The sequence below is a fragment of the Pyrus communis genome, chromosome 14 (genome assembly GCF_963583255.1).
Source record: "Pyrus communis chromosome 14, drPyrComm1.1, whole genome shotgun sequence".
NCBI lineage: Eukaryota > Viridiplantae > Streptophyta > Magnoliopsida > Rosales > Rosaceae > Pyrus > Pyrus communis.
This window is the reverse complement of record NC_084816.1, coordinates 5521471-5539061: the sequence shown is the minus strand read 5'-3', so window position 1 is coordinate 5539061 and position 17591 is coordinate 5521471. Positions and strand designations below refer to the sequence as shown.

Genomic DNA, 17591 nt, shown 5'->3' with positions numbered 1-17591 from the left:
ATTAAATACCTCGGAAATATGTTTCCGTGTATTTTTAAAACAAACAAAAAAATATTTTAAGAAGATTCTTTTAAGGTGAAATTTTTTATAATTCTTTGTTCTTTGACAATTTAAAATTAATTTTTGTAGTAATATTATACATCATTCTGCCTAAATTTGAGTTAATAGATAATTTATAAGGATATGGATTCTTTCCGGATTCCTGCATCTTAATTTTAGAGATTTATCAATTCGGATTATTAAAATTTGATCAAACTGTTACAAACAGAAATTCACTTTAAAAGTTATAATAAAAGAGGTTTAATAAAACACTTCTGATATCGTTCACTTTTAACTAAAAATTATATTTATAATTTTTCCTGATACTATTCATTATATCTTTGAAAAATACTTTTCATTAGAAGGAAATTTTTTTTAAAGTTTTTGTTAGTTTTTCTTTATAATAACTATAATTGTTGAATCAAATTTCAATGGTTTGAATTGATGAATTCTTAAAATTATGATGCATGGATCGTGAGAGGATCCATGTCCAGTTTCATTAGCATTTTTCAGTAGAAATATCTTTCCTCCCTTAGATATTCTGGAGGGGTCGACGACGTAGACACCTGGTCCCACTCCTCCATTCATTCTCCTCTACGTAGGGCCATTTGATTGGACCACATGTCCCAACAAGCATAGAAGTAAAGGAAAATAAAAAAGAGTAATTGACGTTCATCACAGTAGGAAAGTAACGAGAGTCATGTATTCTGGTACAACTTCATTATTACCAGAATATTTAACAATTTATTTCACCAAACCCAAATGATTATAAAATACAAAATAATTTTAACCTCAGCATGTTGAAGTAAATTACGATAAAGTAAAATTAGGATTCAAAATAAATGATTTTACACAATCATACAAGAGAAAATATGCATTTTAAGAGGAAGTTAATAAAAAAGTACAAACATTTTCGATTAAATTTGAGAGTCGTTCGAACTAAATAAAAACTCCCAACGCAAACAGCAAGACAAACTACACTAGTCTCAAACATAACATCAGTAACATTAGGTAAGACGATTTATTGATATTTTTTTTTTATATATATAAGTTAGATATCTTAAGTTTAAGTTTTGAGACGATAGTTCATTATTTTCTTTTTTTTTAAAATAATAATAATTTTAGAGAAAATAAATTTATAGATAAAATTTTATAAACTAAATAACATTAAAATTGATAATTGAATTTAGGATTTAAGTGTTAATAAACATACTTATTCTTAATGAAAGACATATAATTTAGGTTATAAATTTAATATACATATTTGAGTAATACTATAGAATCTAAATTTATAGATTAAAATTACAAAATAAATGATGTGTCATCAATAATAAATAAGCATATTTATTAACGTTTAAGTGATAATCTAATTATTAATTTCTATATCATTTAATCTACAAATTTAATTTTCCTAACATCATTCTACATATTTAGTATATCTAACATTACTTTTAAAATAAATATATCACTGAATGATTGAAAATATGATGATTTTACGGGAGTAATAACCACGACAATCAAAGGGTATAAGTACACAAGACTGTACAAAAGGTGTGGGAAAATTGTTTTATATTTAATCAATGTGACAGTTACTTGTCATCTTTCACAAAATAGATAGAGAAATGTGAAACCGGATCCCCTTCGGACAAAGAAACTGAGTTCATGAATCAAATGATCCGGGTTATTGAAATTTGATCTAACAGCTATAATAATTAACTTTTAGAAGGAACTTCTATTTGTAGTCGTTGGATCAAGTTTCAATAACCCGAATTATTTGATTCTTAAGCTCAGATTTTTTTGGATCCGGTTCTGAGAAATGTGAAGGAGATTGTTTGGAACTTTTTGTCGCTTCACATTTTACCGTAAAATTATTACGTTATGTTCAAAACATGATGTGTCAGAGAGTTTATTATTAAAAGAGCTCAGATTTTACCGTTAGTTCTCAATATCAATGCTATAAAACATTGGATCGAAGATATGAAATGACAAAAAATACTGTAGTTAAAAGAGCCTTGTTAAGATTTATCAAATAAATATGGCATTATCTCTGCTAATTAATAAAACACTCGTTATTAACTAAAATCTTATGAAATTATCAATTTAACCCCCTCTAATTAAAACAGAATATGAAATATAGAGTAGAAATATAATTTTACACAACTAAATTTTGCTATTTTTTTCCAAAGCCTGACCAACATGTCATCCTAACGTATCTCTAATTTAAAAAAATTAAAAATTAAAAAAACACTTTCCACTTCCACATTCTCTATCACTCTCTTCCTCTCTCCTTCTATTTTAAAAATAAAAATTAAAAAAAATTCACACACTTTGTGTGTGCTCATATACTAGTAAGTGATAAAAATACGTGATGACTATTTTTTTTTTTTTCAAATGGTAGCATTTATATTAAAGGAGGGAGGGTGGTTTACTAACTTTGTAATGAATTAATAATAATGTAATTCAAATTTATTTTATTAAAAATTAATATTAAAATTTATTACTTATGAATGAAGATGGATACCTTCTGACAATAGTTAACTTTAATCATCCCAATTTAGTGAAAGGGAGGGACACATGGCTACACCTGGTGAAATTTCGAACGGAAAAGGAATTTAAAAAACTCGAGAGAGACCACGCACAGGACCACATGCGTGTCAGGAAAGGAAGCACCCTACTGTCTTGACTGTCAGTTGTTGATTCGCCCACGTATCCCCGCCCTCCCCGTAGTAGGTACACGTGTTTGGTCTTGACGGACGAGATAACACCTATATAAGAAGATCGACGGTGGAAAAATTTACGAGTCTGTTTAGGCAGAAGAGTAGTACGTCACGCACCATTTGTTCCTGCCCGGCTTGCCCCTGACGACCTCGGGCAAGAGAGAGAGGCCAGATCCCTACGTAAAACGCTAAGGTGGGCCCGGTGACTCAGGTAAATATCAGCGGGCCCGCTGACCCAAGTAAATAAAATTTTCATTGTGATGGAAGAATGCTACGTTATGTGTTTTTTATATAAATAATAAAAAAATTAATATTTAAGTTGCTAACTTTTTAATTAATATATCTCATCATCTCTATATTAACATAGAGTAAAACTTTATATTTCGATCACACTAAAAAATCTCCCCCGCAAGCTCATGTGCGCTTTATAATCTCCTCTCATGAGCGCGCCAGCTTTCTATTCCAATTAATTTTCTCAAAATAAAATAAAAGATTTCCCCATTTTCCAGCTTCATGTATTGGCAATTTTGAAATGGCGGAGACTTGCTACGGAGTTGTGAGCGAAAGCGACTCGGCGTCGAATGCCTGCGAGACCGGTTCACGAGCTGCGAGGCGGAGGAGGATGGAGATCCGGCGGTTCAAATTCGTCTCCGGAGTGGCCCCACCGGCGCCGGACTCACCGGAAAATTCGGAGCAGCACAAGAAAGCCGCGTCCCGTACGATGTCGTTGCCTTCTCGGGAGTTGGAAAGCGCCCTGCTGTGCTCCGGTTCTTCCGACGAAGAGAAAATCCCCCCGAGTCAAAAGAAGTCAACGAAGATCCGAGCGTCCACGTCATCGAACGTTACAGAAGCTTCGAGGGAGATGCTCAGGTACGGGCTGTCCTCCGTATGCGGCCGCCGTCGAGATATGGAGGACGCTGTGTCCGTACACCGCTCGTTTTGCCGACGCATACGAGACTCCGCCGCTCAGTTGCATTACTTCGGCGTCTACGACGGCCACGGCTGCTCACATGTACTTAAAACGACTCCATTCTCCTTCTTCCATAAACGACTTTTAATTAATTCTTGTATGAAATTTATTTGGTCGTTTTGCATTTTTCCCAGGTGGCGACGAAATGCAGAGAGCGGATGCATGAGCTGGTGAAGGAGGAAGTGGAGAGCATGGAAGACTGGAAGACGGCGATGGAGAGGAGCTTTGTGCGGATGGACAAGGAGGTGGTGGCGTGGGGCCGCGAAGGCGGCATCGGAGTGAGCAATTGCCGTTGTGAGCTTCAAACTCCGGAGTCCGAGGCTGTCGGATCCACCGCAGTCGTCGCAGTCGTCGCTCCCGATAAGATCGTCGTGGCTAACTGCGGCGACTCGAGAGCCGTGCTCTGTCGCAACGGCAAGGCCTTTCCTCTCTCTGTTGATCACAAGGTCAATTTTCTGTTTGGCTGCTGAGAAAAATGTGGAATAATACATGCGAGTCCACTTTATATCGATGGACCTGCGTTAATAATTTTTTTAAATTTTGTTACTGTAACAGCCGGATCGCCCCGATGAGTTGAATCGGATCCAGGAGGCGGGTGGGCGGGTCATATACTGGGACGGCCCACGGGTTCTCGGAGTTCTGGCGATGTCAAGAGCCATAGGTACGTAAAAACTATAAAACGTCCCCAGCCGAAAAAACTTGTGAAGACGACCTTCATTCGACAGGATAATGGCCATCGTTTTCTTTGCAGGCGACAACTACTTGAAGCCGTACGTGAGCTGCGTTCCAGAGGTGACGATCACGGACAGGACGGTGGAGGACGAGTGTCTGATCCTGGCGAGCGACGGGCTGTGGGACGTGGTGTCGAACGAAACGGCATGCGGGGTGGCGAGAATGTGTCTGAGTGGGAAACGGGCGGCTAGTGCGATGGAGCGCGCGTGGGCGGAGGCGGTGGCGGAGGCGGCGTCGGACAGGGCGTGTTCCGACGCGTCGATACTGCTGATGAAGCTGGCATTGGCCAGGCACAGCGCTGACAACGTGAGCGTCGTCGTGGTGAACCTCAGACGCAACACGTAGACAGTCTGCGCTGCTAGCTGACATGTGGCAGGGGAGCCTTTATTTTTTTTTTTCCTTTATTTTTATATTTTGGAAAGTCTAGCTTTGGGTTAGGTATCTTTAGTTTTTGCTCAAGGTTAGGTAACTTTAGTTAATCCTATTGGGTCCGGGGGGTTTTTCTTTAAAAAAGGTAAAGAAAGAGGTCTGTCTTGCAAATTAAGGAAAATATGCCGACCGGACCGAAAAGCTGTCTTTGCCTGGTGTCTAGCGTTTTTAATGGAGTCCGTCTTCCTAAAAGCCCGACATAAGTTAGAAGTTACTTCTAAATTCGGGGTTAGTAAACCGGTTTGTAGTCTTATGAAGTATATATAAATGTTGTCATCGGTCTTTTGTTTCGTTATGTGTTTTGTGTGTGTTGAAGGTAATCATTTTGATCGTTGAGTAGAAATCGATAGTGTGTGGAGAGGGTATTCCGATACTGAATGCAATGTGTGGAGAGGGTATTCCGATATTGAACGCTGGTGGCCAATTTAGAGGGGAGAAGGGATTCCGATACTGATTTTGATATTGAACGCGGGTGCAACGATAAATGCTAAGGAAAACTAATAAAAATAACTTAAAAACTTTGAGTTTTAATGATAAAGACAAAATAAAGGGTAAATGGAATAATATCATAATTGATTTTTTAGTGTAAAAATATGATTTTTCGTTAAAGTGAACAGTACCGTGAATTTTTCGTTAAAATTTCTTAAATGCTATTAGCCACGAACTTTTCAATTCTGAAATGGTTTAATTTGGATATGTGAGATTCCAAAAGTAATCGTTGAACTTGTAACTAGATGTTCTCTTTTACAAATGGAGCCAACTTGGGAAGTTAACGATACTAATTTAAAATTTCTTTTGGTACGTGGTACCGAGTGCTAAGTTGTAAGTTCACTGTCTCATCGATGTACTTGAGAGGATCTCCCATTTCCTCTTTATGATTGTTGTCATCTTTTCTGTGTCGTTACCCGCATCGACTTGTTTGGTGCAATTTTTTTAACAAAAAAGATATTTTACTTTAATCTACACAGGAAGGGTAGGGTTTTGAATTTAGAATGCAGTGTATCGAAGAGGAATGTCCTAACCAACACTAAGGGAATACTTGTTTGGTGCATTTAAATTCCAGAAAATATTGTACTTTGAACGACAAGCAAATTAGGGTTTGCTCTAGAGAGTCACTGTACCTGCATTTGAGGCTGCGAAAAACTTTTGTGAGATATTGGAGAATTGGGTTGAAGATACATGAAATCGCTTAGAAAAAGGAACATCTCCTGTATTTCGAAAGGCGAAGACAATTACAGTAACTTTGCAAACGTACGTACATCGACAAAAATTGCGATGGTAAATAAAATTTGAGCATAGTCATCTGATAGAACTGCTTTCGTGGGCAGATCTTCGATTTCCAATTGATGTTTTAAGCCAAATCGTTCAGTATCTCTAGTATTATGATTTTGTTCGCTTTGCTGCGGTCTGCAAGACTTGGCCTGAAGTTGTTCTTGATCATGGGATACTTCCTATGTCGGGCGCTGAATTATACGCCATGGCTAGTGACTCGAGGTTACTTCCAACATCTTGGAAAGCTGGTTATTCTTTTGCTCTGTGATCTCTCAACTATGCAAACTTACTCGATCGGTCGGAAAATTCATTGAAGTCAGACACCCACGAACACAAAACCAAATTCACGGCTGCTCTGACTACTTCTTCTGAGTGTGATTTTTTCGGTTGGGAAAAATTACAATGATGACTGTACATCACAGTTCATGTAACCTAAAAAGCAATCAAAAAAATTTACTGACGTTGTATATTACTGCATTTATTGACTTCTTTAACTTACATGCAAAAACATGTTCCTACTGATATATACAAGGCACCCCTGATAAGTGTAGACATCAAATAGAGTGTGAGTGTGTGCCATGTCAACTAAATATAGTTGAGAATTGTTAGTAGTTAGCTGAGTTGTTAAAAGTTAGTTAGAGGTGAGCTGTCTAAGTGTAAAATGCTATATATAGCATATCTTGTAAACATTTACATTTTACGAAATGCAATCTGAAAAGTCACAGCCGTTTCTTTCATTCCTCTCTCTCTCTCTCTCTCTCTCTCTCTCTCTCTCTCTCTCTCTCTCTCTCTCTGCAATTCTTCACACACAATTCTTCATTTTCTTCATTTTCTTCATCTGATTCATAATAGTTAATGTGGTATCAGAGCCAGCGATTCTGCTGTGGAGTTACTGGGTCGTGTTTCTGATGAAGTTTCGAGGTCGAAATTGGGTTCTTGGGTGGTGCTGATCGAAAGTGCTTTCTGGGTTTCTGGCGATGGTATTTTCTGAAGGTGTTATAATGTGTTTTGGAAATCTTGATCTTAGGTGAAAAGTTCTGAATTTTTCCCTTTCTACATCTGCTGTGATCAATTCTTGAACACTTAAGCCAAATGGAATCTTTGTTTATGGGTTCTTTCTTGAAATTTTTCTCTTTGGTAGTTTATTGCTTGATTTAGCTAGATAAATAGTTGTTAGTCACGAAGCCATTAGTAGCTAAATATTGTGAGCACGAAGCCATTCTCTGTAAAGATTAGTTGATTGAAATTTGTGGGCACGAAGCCATTTATGTGAATTTCTTTAAAGAGTTGTTGAAATTTGAGGGCATGAAGCCATTCTCTGTAAAGATTAGTTGCTTGAAATCTGTGGGCACGAAGCCATTTCTGTGAATTTCTTTGAAGAGTTGTTGAAATTTGAGGGCATGAAACCATTCTCTATACAGATTAGTTGATTGAAATTTGTGGGCACGAAGTCATTTCTGTGAATTTCTTTGAAGAGTTGTTGAAATTTGAGGGCATGAAGCCATTTCTGTGAAAATTAGTTCAATTTATGTGGACGTTAGTTGAAATTTGAAGCATTTCTTGATAATATGTGATTCTTGAAGTATTGAGAAGATATTAGTTTCTTGATAAAACTATAACTCATGCAAATAGCAATGGCATATTCTTCTGTCAAAATTGAAGGGCTTTTGGGAATGTTGACAATTAAGTTGAATGACAAGAATTTTTCGAAATGGGTCTTCCAGTTCAAATTTGTTCTAAAAGGATATAAGTTGTTTCATCATTTTGATGGGTCGACTAATTGTCCAACAAAATTTGTGATTAGCACTGATCATGGTGTTACAAATGAAATTTCTGATGAGTATAAAGAATGGGAAGTTGTTGATCTTGCTCTCTTGAGTTTGTTGATTGCTACGTTATCTGATGAGTCGATTGAGCATGTTTTGGGATCTAGGACTAGTCATGAGGCTTGGACTAACATTCAAGATAGGTATGCTTCCATTTCTAAAGCAAGGGTGAAAACGCTATAGACTGAGTTTCAAACAAAAGGTGGGTAACTCTATAGATCAATATTTGTCTAAGCTTAGAAGTATTAAAGAACAGTTAATTGCTGCGAGAGAATTTGTGACTGATAATGATTTCATTATTGCTGCTCTGTCTGGTTTACCAAGGGAATATTCTGTGATTAGAACAATGTTCTTTACAAGAGACACTACTATGTCCTTAAGGGAATTTGGAGAGCAGCTATTATGTGCAGAAAGGGAGGCTGAGTTTGTGGTGAATGGCTTGTCTTAGAATTTTTCTGGAATGTATGTGTGAGGGAATGTAGCCTCTACTTCACAATTTACAAAGGCTCAGGGGTCTTCAAGCAATTCTGATAAGGTTGCATATAATACTTGAGGGATTCTTACACAGATTCCAAATGGAGTACCAATTTTGCAATGCCAAGTCAGGCAGAATCATCATCTAATCATGTTAAGCATCCACCACCACCACCAATGCATGCTATGCATCCACCACCACCAATGTCATTTTCTTCAAATCCTCAAGCAGTGTATCCATCACCATTTCCTGCTAGTTAATTCCCTATGGTGCAGCCTCAACCTCAATTGTACCCTGATTTCTCTAATGCATATGGTTTTGTTGGTAATGGTAATTGTAGATCATCAAACTATGGTGGCAATCATGGGAATTCATCTAGTGGAAGACAAAATGGTGGAAATTGGCAATCATGGTTTGGAAACACTGAAACAAGGCCAAATATAGTTCCTGAATGTCAAATATGTTCCAAGAGGGGGCATACTGCTCCAAATTGCTGGAAGAGGTCTACCAATCCGAGTTCAAGTGGATCAATTCTTGAATGTCAAATATGTGGCAAATGAGGACATAGTGCATTAGATTGTCACCACAGAAACAATTTTGCCTATCAAGGTTCTGCACCTGCACCTACACTGACTGCTATGCAAGCTCAAGCTCCATCCAACTTTCTTCCCAATGATTCTTGGATCATTGACATTGGAGCATCACACCACATGACAGCAAAGCTGAATTCTTTGCAACAAGTTTCTACATATGAAGGCAATGACAAAATCACAATAGGCAATGGAGAAGGAAAAGGTAACCAAGGCTGTAATATACCACGGAAGGAGCAATGATGGGAGAAGGTTCAAAGAAAAGACTTACAAGTAATATGTCTCCACAAAACATCATATTGTAGATATTCCAACCAAAGGCTTGCATGGTCCAACCTTCTTCAGACATTGTTGCAATCTCAGGCTTGGCAAACCCAGCTGAGATTGAGGGGGGATGACAAGTGTAGACATCAAATAGAGTGTGAGTGTGTGCCATGTCAACTAAATATAGTTGAGAATTGTTAGTAGTTAGCTGAGTTGTTAAAAGTTAGTTAGAGGTGAGCTGTCTAAGTGCAAAATGCTATATATAGCATATCTTGTAAACATTTACATTTTACGAAACACAATCTGAAAAGTCACAGCCACTTCTTTCATTCCTCTCTCTCTCTCTCTCTCTCTCTCTCTCTCTCTCTCTCTCTCTCTCTCTCTCTCTCTCTCTCTCTCTCTCTCTCTCTCTCTCTGCAATTCTTCATACACAGTTCTTCATTTTCTTCATTTGATTCATAATAGTTAATACCCCCTCCTCTCTCGCGTTGATTGCAAGCGAAGATGGTGTCTCAAATTACAAGATTACTTTTTGGAGAACTGGAGAACCCGAGTTTTCCCGCTCCAACCAATTCCAGGACTCCAAATCAAATTACCATCAGTGGGTGGCCGGAGGGGCAAATGTGATCATATCACAAGGGAGAAAAAGAATAAAAGGGCAGCTGCTTCTTTCGTATGAAACAGAAAGAATCAAAGGTCCATAAAGGTTTCCAAAGATTCCACATAAACACAAGCTCTAATGAGAGCTGAACACTCGAATATGGTTTATTAACTTTTAAACCTGTCAAACAATCAGCATGAAAGTAAATAGTTAGACCAAAGGAAAATAAAAGGATCAAAAAATTGAATTCACATAGTTTGATCCATCTACTTTTCCCTAAATGTTCAGAGATAATCTTTGCAATCACTATACTATAAAGTAAAACATACAAGTACAACAGACCTGTAAAAATTTCCAAATGCTGTAATTAAGTGGCAAATGCTAAATATTTAACTGTCCACGACTCCATTTAAACCGGAAGTGAGAAAAGATAAATATACATGGATACCATAGATCACAAGGACTAGCCCTAGTTTAATAGGAACCAATGCTGAAGAATCCTAAGAAAATAGGAAAGTCTTATGAGATTGCGGGGATTATGAAATTATTCTCCTTCCTAAATTATCTCTTAATTAGCTTTTAAAATAATTAATTAATATCTGGATTTCTTGTCCTCGTGGATTTAGATTTTCTTGTTGAATTAGGATAGATTTATTTTCTGTTTTGAGTTAGCCTTTCATCTTGTAATCTATACATACCGCCCATTTTGTAGTCCTCCGCGACTGGCATATAATAATCTCATAGAATTGTTACAGTGTACTAGGGCAAGCAGTTCACGAGCTTCCAGATGATGTTTTAAACCCAGTCGTTCGATGTTTCTCGTTCTATGATTTTGTTCACTTTCGTGCAGTCTGCAAGACTTGGCTTGAAGCTGTTCGTGATCATGGGATTCGAGGTCAGCCGCTGAATTATTCAGCATGAGTAGTGACTCAAGCTTGCTCCAAAGTTCGATGTCGAACTTCAAGCATGGGAGATGGTCCATTGTGCTACCGTCCTAAAGAACAAGTCATGCTAGCTGGTCCTACAAACACAACTATACTATATATTGCAGTCGGTTTTTGGTTGAGGAGTCCTACGGAAAACTCTATGGGTTAATATATTATCGAAGTGCGTGTGATTGGAAGCCAACTTGTGTATGGCAACATGGGCATGTTTTCGAATTTGATCAGTCACACATGAACTCGGTCGAGATTGAAAATGTGGAAGATATCTTTGGAGACAAAACATTGTTTCTGGATTTTCCATCATCAATAATAACAAAGGTTCAAAAGGAGAAATTAGGTTCTCATCTCTATTTTTTCAACTCCATTGATTGAAACCTTATTTCTTTTCAATTTTTAATCAAGATCCTTTAGTTTTAATAAACATCATAATTATTTCAATAATTAAATTTTATTTCTAAATGATTTATTTAGTGTTAGAAACATTACATTTAATATATTTATTTTTACGCCTAAATTTTGTATCATATATTTTTATTTTTAGTTTGTACCCATTTTAATTTGCAACATTTTTCTTTTAAATTGTGCCAATTTTCTATTCAGTTTTAGTTTGTACCCATATATTAATTTTTTTTTGTGTCCATATTTTTCAAAATTTTATTTGTACTCAAATTTTTTTGACCTTTTATTTGCACCCATAATTTATTAATAATGTACCCATTTGTCTTTAAAAATGTACCATTTTGTTATATGTAAAATGTACGCAATTTTGTTTTTTTTTAAGTACCATCTCTTTTGTGTAAAATGTACCCATTGTTTTTTTTATATGAAATGTACCCATTATATAAAACGTATCACCTTTTTTTGTATAAAATGTACCAACTTTTTGTATGTAAAATGTATCGTATAAAATTACCAATTTTTTGTATGTAAAATGTCATTAATATAAGTAATGACAAATCATGGGTTTTATTTAAGTATAATTTTTTTTTTTTAAATATTTTCAACAAATTATGGATTTTATTTAAAATCTCATTAATATAAATAACTACAAATATCAAATTTTAATTTAAAAATTATAATAACCTACATAGAAATGCATTATTGCATTAATTTCAGAGACTTCAATAAAAAATCGAAAACCAACAAGGTTTCAATCATATAATGTTGATAAATAGAAACCGCATCCAAAGTCACCCAGTTCAAAATTTGAATCAAATTAGAAGCTAGGATGCTCCACAAAAATTTGATGAGGACAATCTTTGTTCGAACATATGACCTCAAGTGCAGCTGTTAACGGACAGGACATGTTCCTTGCAATCTACACGCATTATTAAGGCCACACGAATAAAAAGGGAAAAAAAAATTAGCTGAAGAACTCAAGCAAGTTGCTTCGGTTTCTTTATTTCGAAGCTCTTTTATGTAAGGGTGTGCACGGACCAGGCTAAGCTTAAAATTGGAGGGACCAAGCCGGGGGCCATTTCCTCAAAATTTTGTACCCTCCCCATCCCACTAATTACATGGACCCGCCATGCCCCGTTTTATGTTTATAATTTTTAAACCCATCCCGAACCGCAAGGATCCGGCCAACCGTAGACCCAAGGCCCGTTTGCCTACCCCTAATTTTATGTTTCATTGTACCAATTTTTTTAGCCTCCATTGTTAATACCGCAACGACATCCGGGATTGGTAGAACACCATGTTCATCCTCGGACCATGTGAATACTTAGACGCCATATCGCTCATATTTCTTGGAGCCTCCGAATTGACCAGAAAGAAGTGAGAATAAAAGGGCAGCTTCTTCATTCATGTAAGAAATAGGAGCGCACAAATGTCCATGAAGCTTTCCACTGATTCCACATTAACATAAGCTCTAAATCAGAAAAGAACTCACACACAAAAATGCAGTTAAATACACGATGAGGCAGGGACAGAGATAGAAACATCTTCAGTTCCGCCCATAAATCAAAGAACCCATTTACTCATGTCCAGCTAGTTTATAAAAATCCTGGCTCCCACGTCACATTTCCTTGCAGTCATCTTCAACCCCGGCTCTCTTCAGTTCTTTCAACTTTCTGTAACCCGTATCGGTTCCAAATATCCTGAAAAAAGTCATAGTAGAGGGAGACGGTTAGCGTACTTTCAGCTGCATTGCGGCCTCTGTTGGTTTATTTTGTGAAAACCAGTCATACTTCATGGTCAGAGACTGGAAGCATGACTGGTACCAAGGTTTAACGGTTCAGTAAGACTTCGCTATAACAAGATCTATCCGCACAATATGAACAGTGAAAGCCAAATCATGAGGCAGTTGATCTTAAAATGAACGAAATTTGGTTTCATGTTAGACTAGTAACACGTATCCTTGTTAAATTACTTATTTCAAATCTTGACAATCGGCTGAAAGAAAAAAAAAAAGTGAAGAAATTACTTCATAGTCATTTCACTAAAATGGTTCGGAGATAGACCAGAAATTACTATAGTTTAAATGCTTTAAGCAGCACATACTAAAAATTACCTGTCCATGTAAACAAAAGTCGATGAATAATTGCCAGACTTGGTGTAAAGCAAACGGTGGTGGTAGTCGTGAAAATCAGCACTGTATGATGAAAGCAGAAACAGTTCAGCAACAAAAGGACCAAATCGACAATATACACATTGCTAAAAATTACCAAGTACAGAAAAATACACTCACCCTCCATACAACGGTAAAAAATTTGAGAGGCTCCATGGGAAATGGTAACCACAATGTGCCTCGACCGTCTCCAGAACTCTAAGTACCATCCATAACCACAGAGTAATCAGATGGGGACCAGTAATGGCAGGACCAATAATGGTGGCAAAGCCAAGAAATAATATCTCAGCCGGATGAGCATATTCAGAAGTCAGCCCAAAAGGTGTAGCATATCTGCACACATTTTATTACTCGATCAGGAGTTCACTGAAATACAGCTAAAAAATAACCTTAGTAAATACCCTTAGCATCGAGTAAGTTACTCATAACTCTCACTTACTCGTGATGGACGCTGTGCACATGCTTGTACAACCATTTTGTATGCAGAACCCTATGTCCCCAGTAGAACACGAAATCCTCTAGGATGAAGTAGAAAATGATCTGAGTGGAAACAACTTTCCTGCCAAACCAAATGAAGAATTACGGAACTAAGCATTTAAAAGCCTAAATTGTTCAGAAAGGGAAAAGTTTAGGGTCTTTGTTAATTTTAAATGGGTTCATGATAATGGCATCAAACTCCACAATGTCCGAGAAAATATGCTTTAGCATATAAAGAACCTGAAAATACCAGGACGGCAATGGAAGACTACTGCGCATGCCCATGAATTTGAAGACGGGGTATGAAGCAATCATAACTGGCAGATTGACACAAAAATGATAGAGCAGTAGGCGAGTAATACATTTCTCCTGAGCGGCAGGGCTGTTATTTTTTGTCTGCACAAAACTAGAATCAAGTCACAGCACCATTTTGAAAAGATTTTATTGAAATGCCAAGGGGACAGGACCAACTTACACATGCTGTACGCATGGAAAGTAACAAAGAAACATTAAATACGTAAAGAGAAGGGAAACTGTTATGACATTAGCAATAGCCCATCTAGTCCATTCAAACATCCTTCTCGACATATCTTCCTTTAACTCCACAATAGGACATCAGTTCTCCATCCACAAAGACAAAATGCACATATTAGATATATCCTACGTACTCTTTTATTTTGCTTGGTGGAAAATCAGCTATGCGAACCCTATATTAGCTCACCAAACTAGCTATAAACTGAGTCACCCCAATCAAAGAAACAGATAGCCCATTACACCTCAAATCCTTTATCTTAATCACAGATGCACAAATATAGATTGCCAAAATTTTCTTATGACCTGCAACCACTGTATAAAAGGCCAGTAAAAAGATTTGATTTCATACTTGTCCCTAAAACGTAAGCTCCATCCAACTACACTGTTCCATCGCCTTTAACTTTAACTTCAGGCAACCCTGACCATTTCCACTCATTCAGGCTTACAGTCCAAAAAAAAAATTGTCCCTAGAGAAACTAAACGCTTCCTTAAGAAAGATATATTAAACAGAGCTGGAAAAACATGTGCCCTTCCATACTCTGCTAGCCAGATGAATCTTAAGAGGATGAAAATAAAATTCCTCATTTGAAAAATTACATTCTAAGAGCTCAGAGAAGAGAGATGAACCTGAATCTTGTACTTGCTCAGCCATCCTGCCCTCTCAAGATATATAAAAGGGAGTCCAGATAAGAAGAAAACACTCTCATGTAGAAAGAAACTTCCTAGACATGCCAGTTGAAAATCGTTGAAATTTGTGATCAGATACTGCATAATCAAAAGAAGGAAAAATGAGTTCCGTTATCCTTTCATTTAGGAACATTTAAAGGAATCATGCACACACCAATAGTTCCAAAAATCAGACATGGCAATAAAATCAAGGAACAACCAAGAAACTACGTTTAAACGTTAAGACCTAAAGTAACTAGAGTACAATAACACCTACCTAAGCACTGAGCTGCTCTCAACCTAGACTCAAATCACAATTCATGTGTTCAGGGTTTCAATATAGAATCGAAAAACTATTGAAGTTTGAACTTGCATGACAACAGGTGGACAATTTTCAATCTGTTATGTAACTTACGTTATGAGAAACAAAAATTAGGATTGTCTGCTTAAAATGTATCAGCGCCCATGAAAAAATATTCCTTTCTCAATCACTCCCAAAAAAGAAAAGACAGCCACCACCCACTAACCACAGCCAAAAAGGATGATACAAAATTTTCTGAGTCAGATCTCAAAAGCAGCTCATCCCAAGGCTTCTCAGATATAGAAAGAGTCTCCATCTGAACGCAATATGTCACCACAAATTAATTTAAATTCCTAGATTTCCTGCCCATGTATCAATTCTCTATCCACATAACTCCAGGTACAGTAAACTAACCAATGAAATTAAATGACAATATCACTTCAATCTGTGTGGCTTCACATCCTAACAATTTAACAAAGCGCCTCCAAATCCTTACATAACATTAATCTTGACCATCTAATGCTGCCGTAATGTCACTACAATGGAAAAAAAAGGACAGAAATTGACAACGAAAAGAGAAAAGAAAACCAAATAACACGGTAACCCTGAGAACAGTAACGACAATATCCAAATGCACTCGACACATCAAATCATTGTGTTTTCCCACAAACTCAAGCATCATTTGACCACAAATTACACGAACCGGCTTCTTCTCGAAGAAATATAATGTTAATAAAAAATCTCCAAATCCTCATCTGAAATCAATTTTTCAACACCTAATGCTGCCCCACCATCCTAATCCACATTACTCAAAAGAAATCGAAGAAAGAACAACCCAGTGACCTCGTTACTTAAATTCAGTAACCATAATACTCAAATGCACCAAACAGATCAAATCATTACACTAATCCCACAATAAAGAAAAATCCATCACAGCAATCATACCCCACACGCCAGCATTATCACCAAATTCACACACATGGTAAAAACGCACACAATAATTCCAATTCAAAAGCAACCAATGCCCAACAAAAAGATCAAATCTTGGTCCAAAAAACAAATTGAAAAAAACCCAAAAGTAAAATCTTTGAGCTGTAAAACCAAATGGGTATGTAGAAAATGTACCCTCCAGCCAGATTCAACAATGGAAGCCATGGAAAAGCAGCTTCTGGGGGCAGAAGAAGCAGATACCTGAAAACCAAAGAAAATGTGGAGGAAGAAGAAGAAGGAGAGATACAAGAAGCAGCCCACGAGAGGAGACGAGACAGACTGTCTCTCGAAAAAGGAAATCTGGGGGTGTTTGTAGTTTTGGGCCCTGTTGGATTTATATACCACAACTTTTTGGCAGAGCTGACGAGCGGAGTTCAGAATGCGCACGTCTATCTGCCACTTTGGATTTTTGCTTCTTTGATTCTCTCTGTGGTTTACCCAATTTACCCTCTTTGCATATGAAACTATGATTTTTTTATTTTATATATTTTTTGTTTAATTTCATTTTTGTTCATTTTACTTGGGGAAGGATCAAACGCTATTTGTTTTATATATTTTTTTTGTTTAGTTTCATTTGTGCTTCTTTTACCTGGGAAAGGATCATATGGCTTGCAGTATTTAGTGGGGAAGGCAGCTTCTCCAATGTTCATAAGATTTTGACACATGACTTATCTCTCAATCATTCGACAAATTTTTCAATATGCCTAGAACACAGGATGATGCATCTTATACTATTATATAAATTGAGATAAGAAATTTTTTTCAAGTATTCATCTACTTATATAATGACATATGACGTATATACTCATGTTTCGGGCATAATGAAAAATCTCTCCAATCAATCAAATGAAATTAACTCATTTTTTATCTAAGTGGTATTTTCTAAACATTAGAAAACATAGAGCTTTTCTCTATTAAAATAAAAAGAGTGAACTATGCCCATTTCATAATCTTATTTCTCCAACAATGCTATATTTTCACGTATCATAAAAAGTTTAAAAAACCAAAAGTCACTTCCCACCCACTTATATTCTTAAACTACCCCTACAATTTTAGGTTCTAAATAAGATAAATATAAAGAGTGATTGAATATTGGAGATTTTAGGAGAATAGAAAAGCCACGAACATCCCCTCCCAACCCAGCTGAAAGCAACCACAACCAAACACCACATATGACAGCGGCAACTCATTTTCT

General features: G+C 36.7%; 2 protein-coding genes across 3 annotated transcripts; one reads left to right on the top strand and one right to left on the bottom strand.

The window, feature by feature from the left end:
• Positions 1-3253: 3253 nt before the first annotated feature.
• On the top strand, positions 3254-5119 carry LOC137716530 (probable protein phosphatase 2C 24). Its single transcript, XM_068455985.1, has 4 exons — positions 3254-3768; positions 3861-4172; positions 4282-4387; positions 4478-5119. Exons 1-4 carry the CDS (start codon positions 3289-3291, stop codon positions 4801-4803), a joined length of 1224 nt encoding a protein of 407 aa, XP_068312086.1. The 5' UTR covers positions 3254-3288; the 3' UTR covers positions 4804-5119.
• Positions 5120-12641: 7522 nt separating this feature from the next.
• LOC137715865 (methylsterol monooxygenase 2-2) lies at positions 12642-16739 on the bottom strand. Of its 2 annotated transcripts, none has more exons than XM_068455215.1 (7): positions 16532-16739; positions 15067-15204; positions 14156-14301; positions 13868-13987; positions 13549-13761; positions 13372-13452; positions 12642-12958 (listed from the first exon to the last, which is right to left on the bottom strand). In XM_068455215.1, exons 1-7 carry the CDS (start codon positions 16559-16561, stop codon positions 12877-12879), a joined length of 810 nt encoding a protein of 269 aa, XP_068311316.1. In that variant the 5' UTR covers positions 16562-16739; the 3' UTR covers positions 12642-12876. The 2 variants fall into 2 exon arrangements, with proteins under 2 accessions (XP_068311316.1, XP_068311317.1); XM_068455216.1 differs by lacking the exon at positions 16532-16739 and adding an exon at positions 15521-15659.
• Positions 16740-17591: the final 852 nt, after the last annotated feature.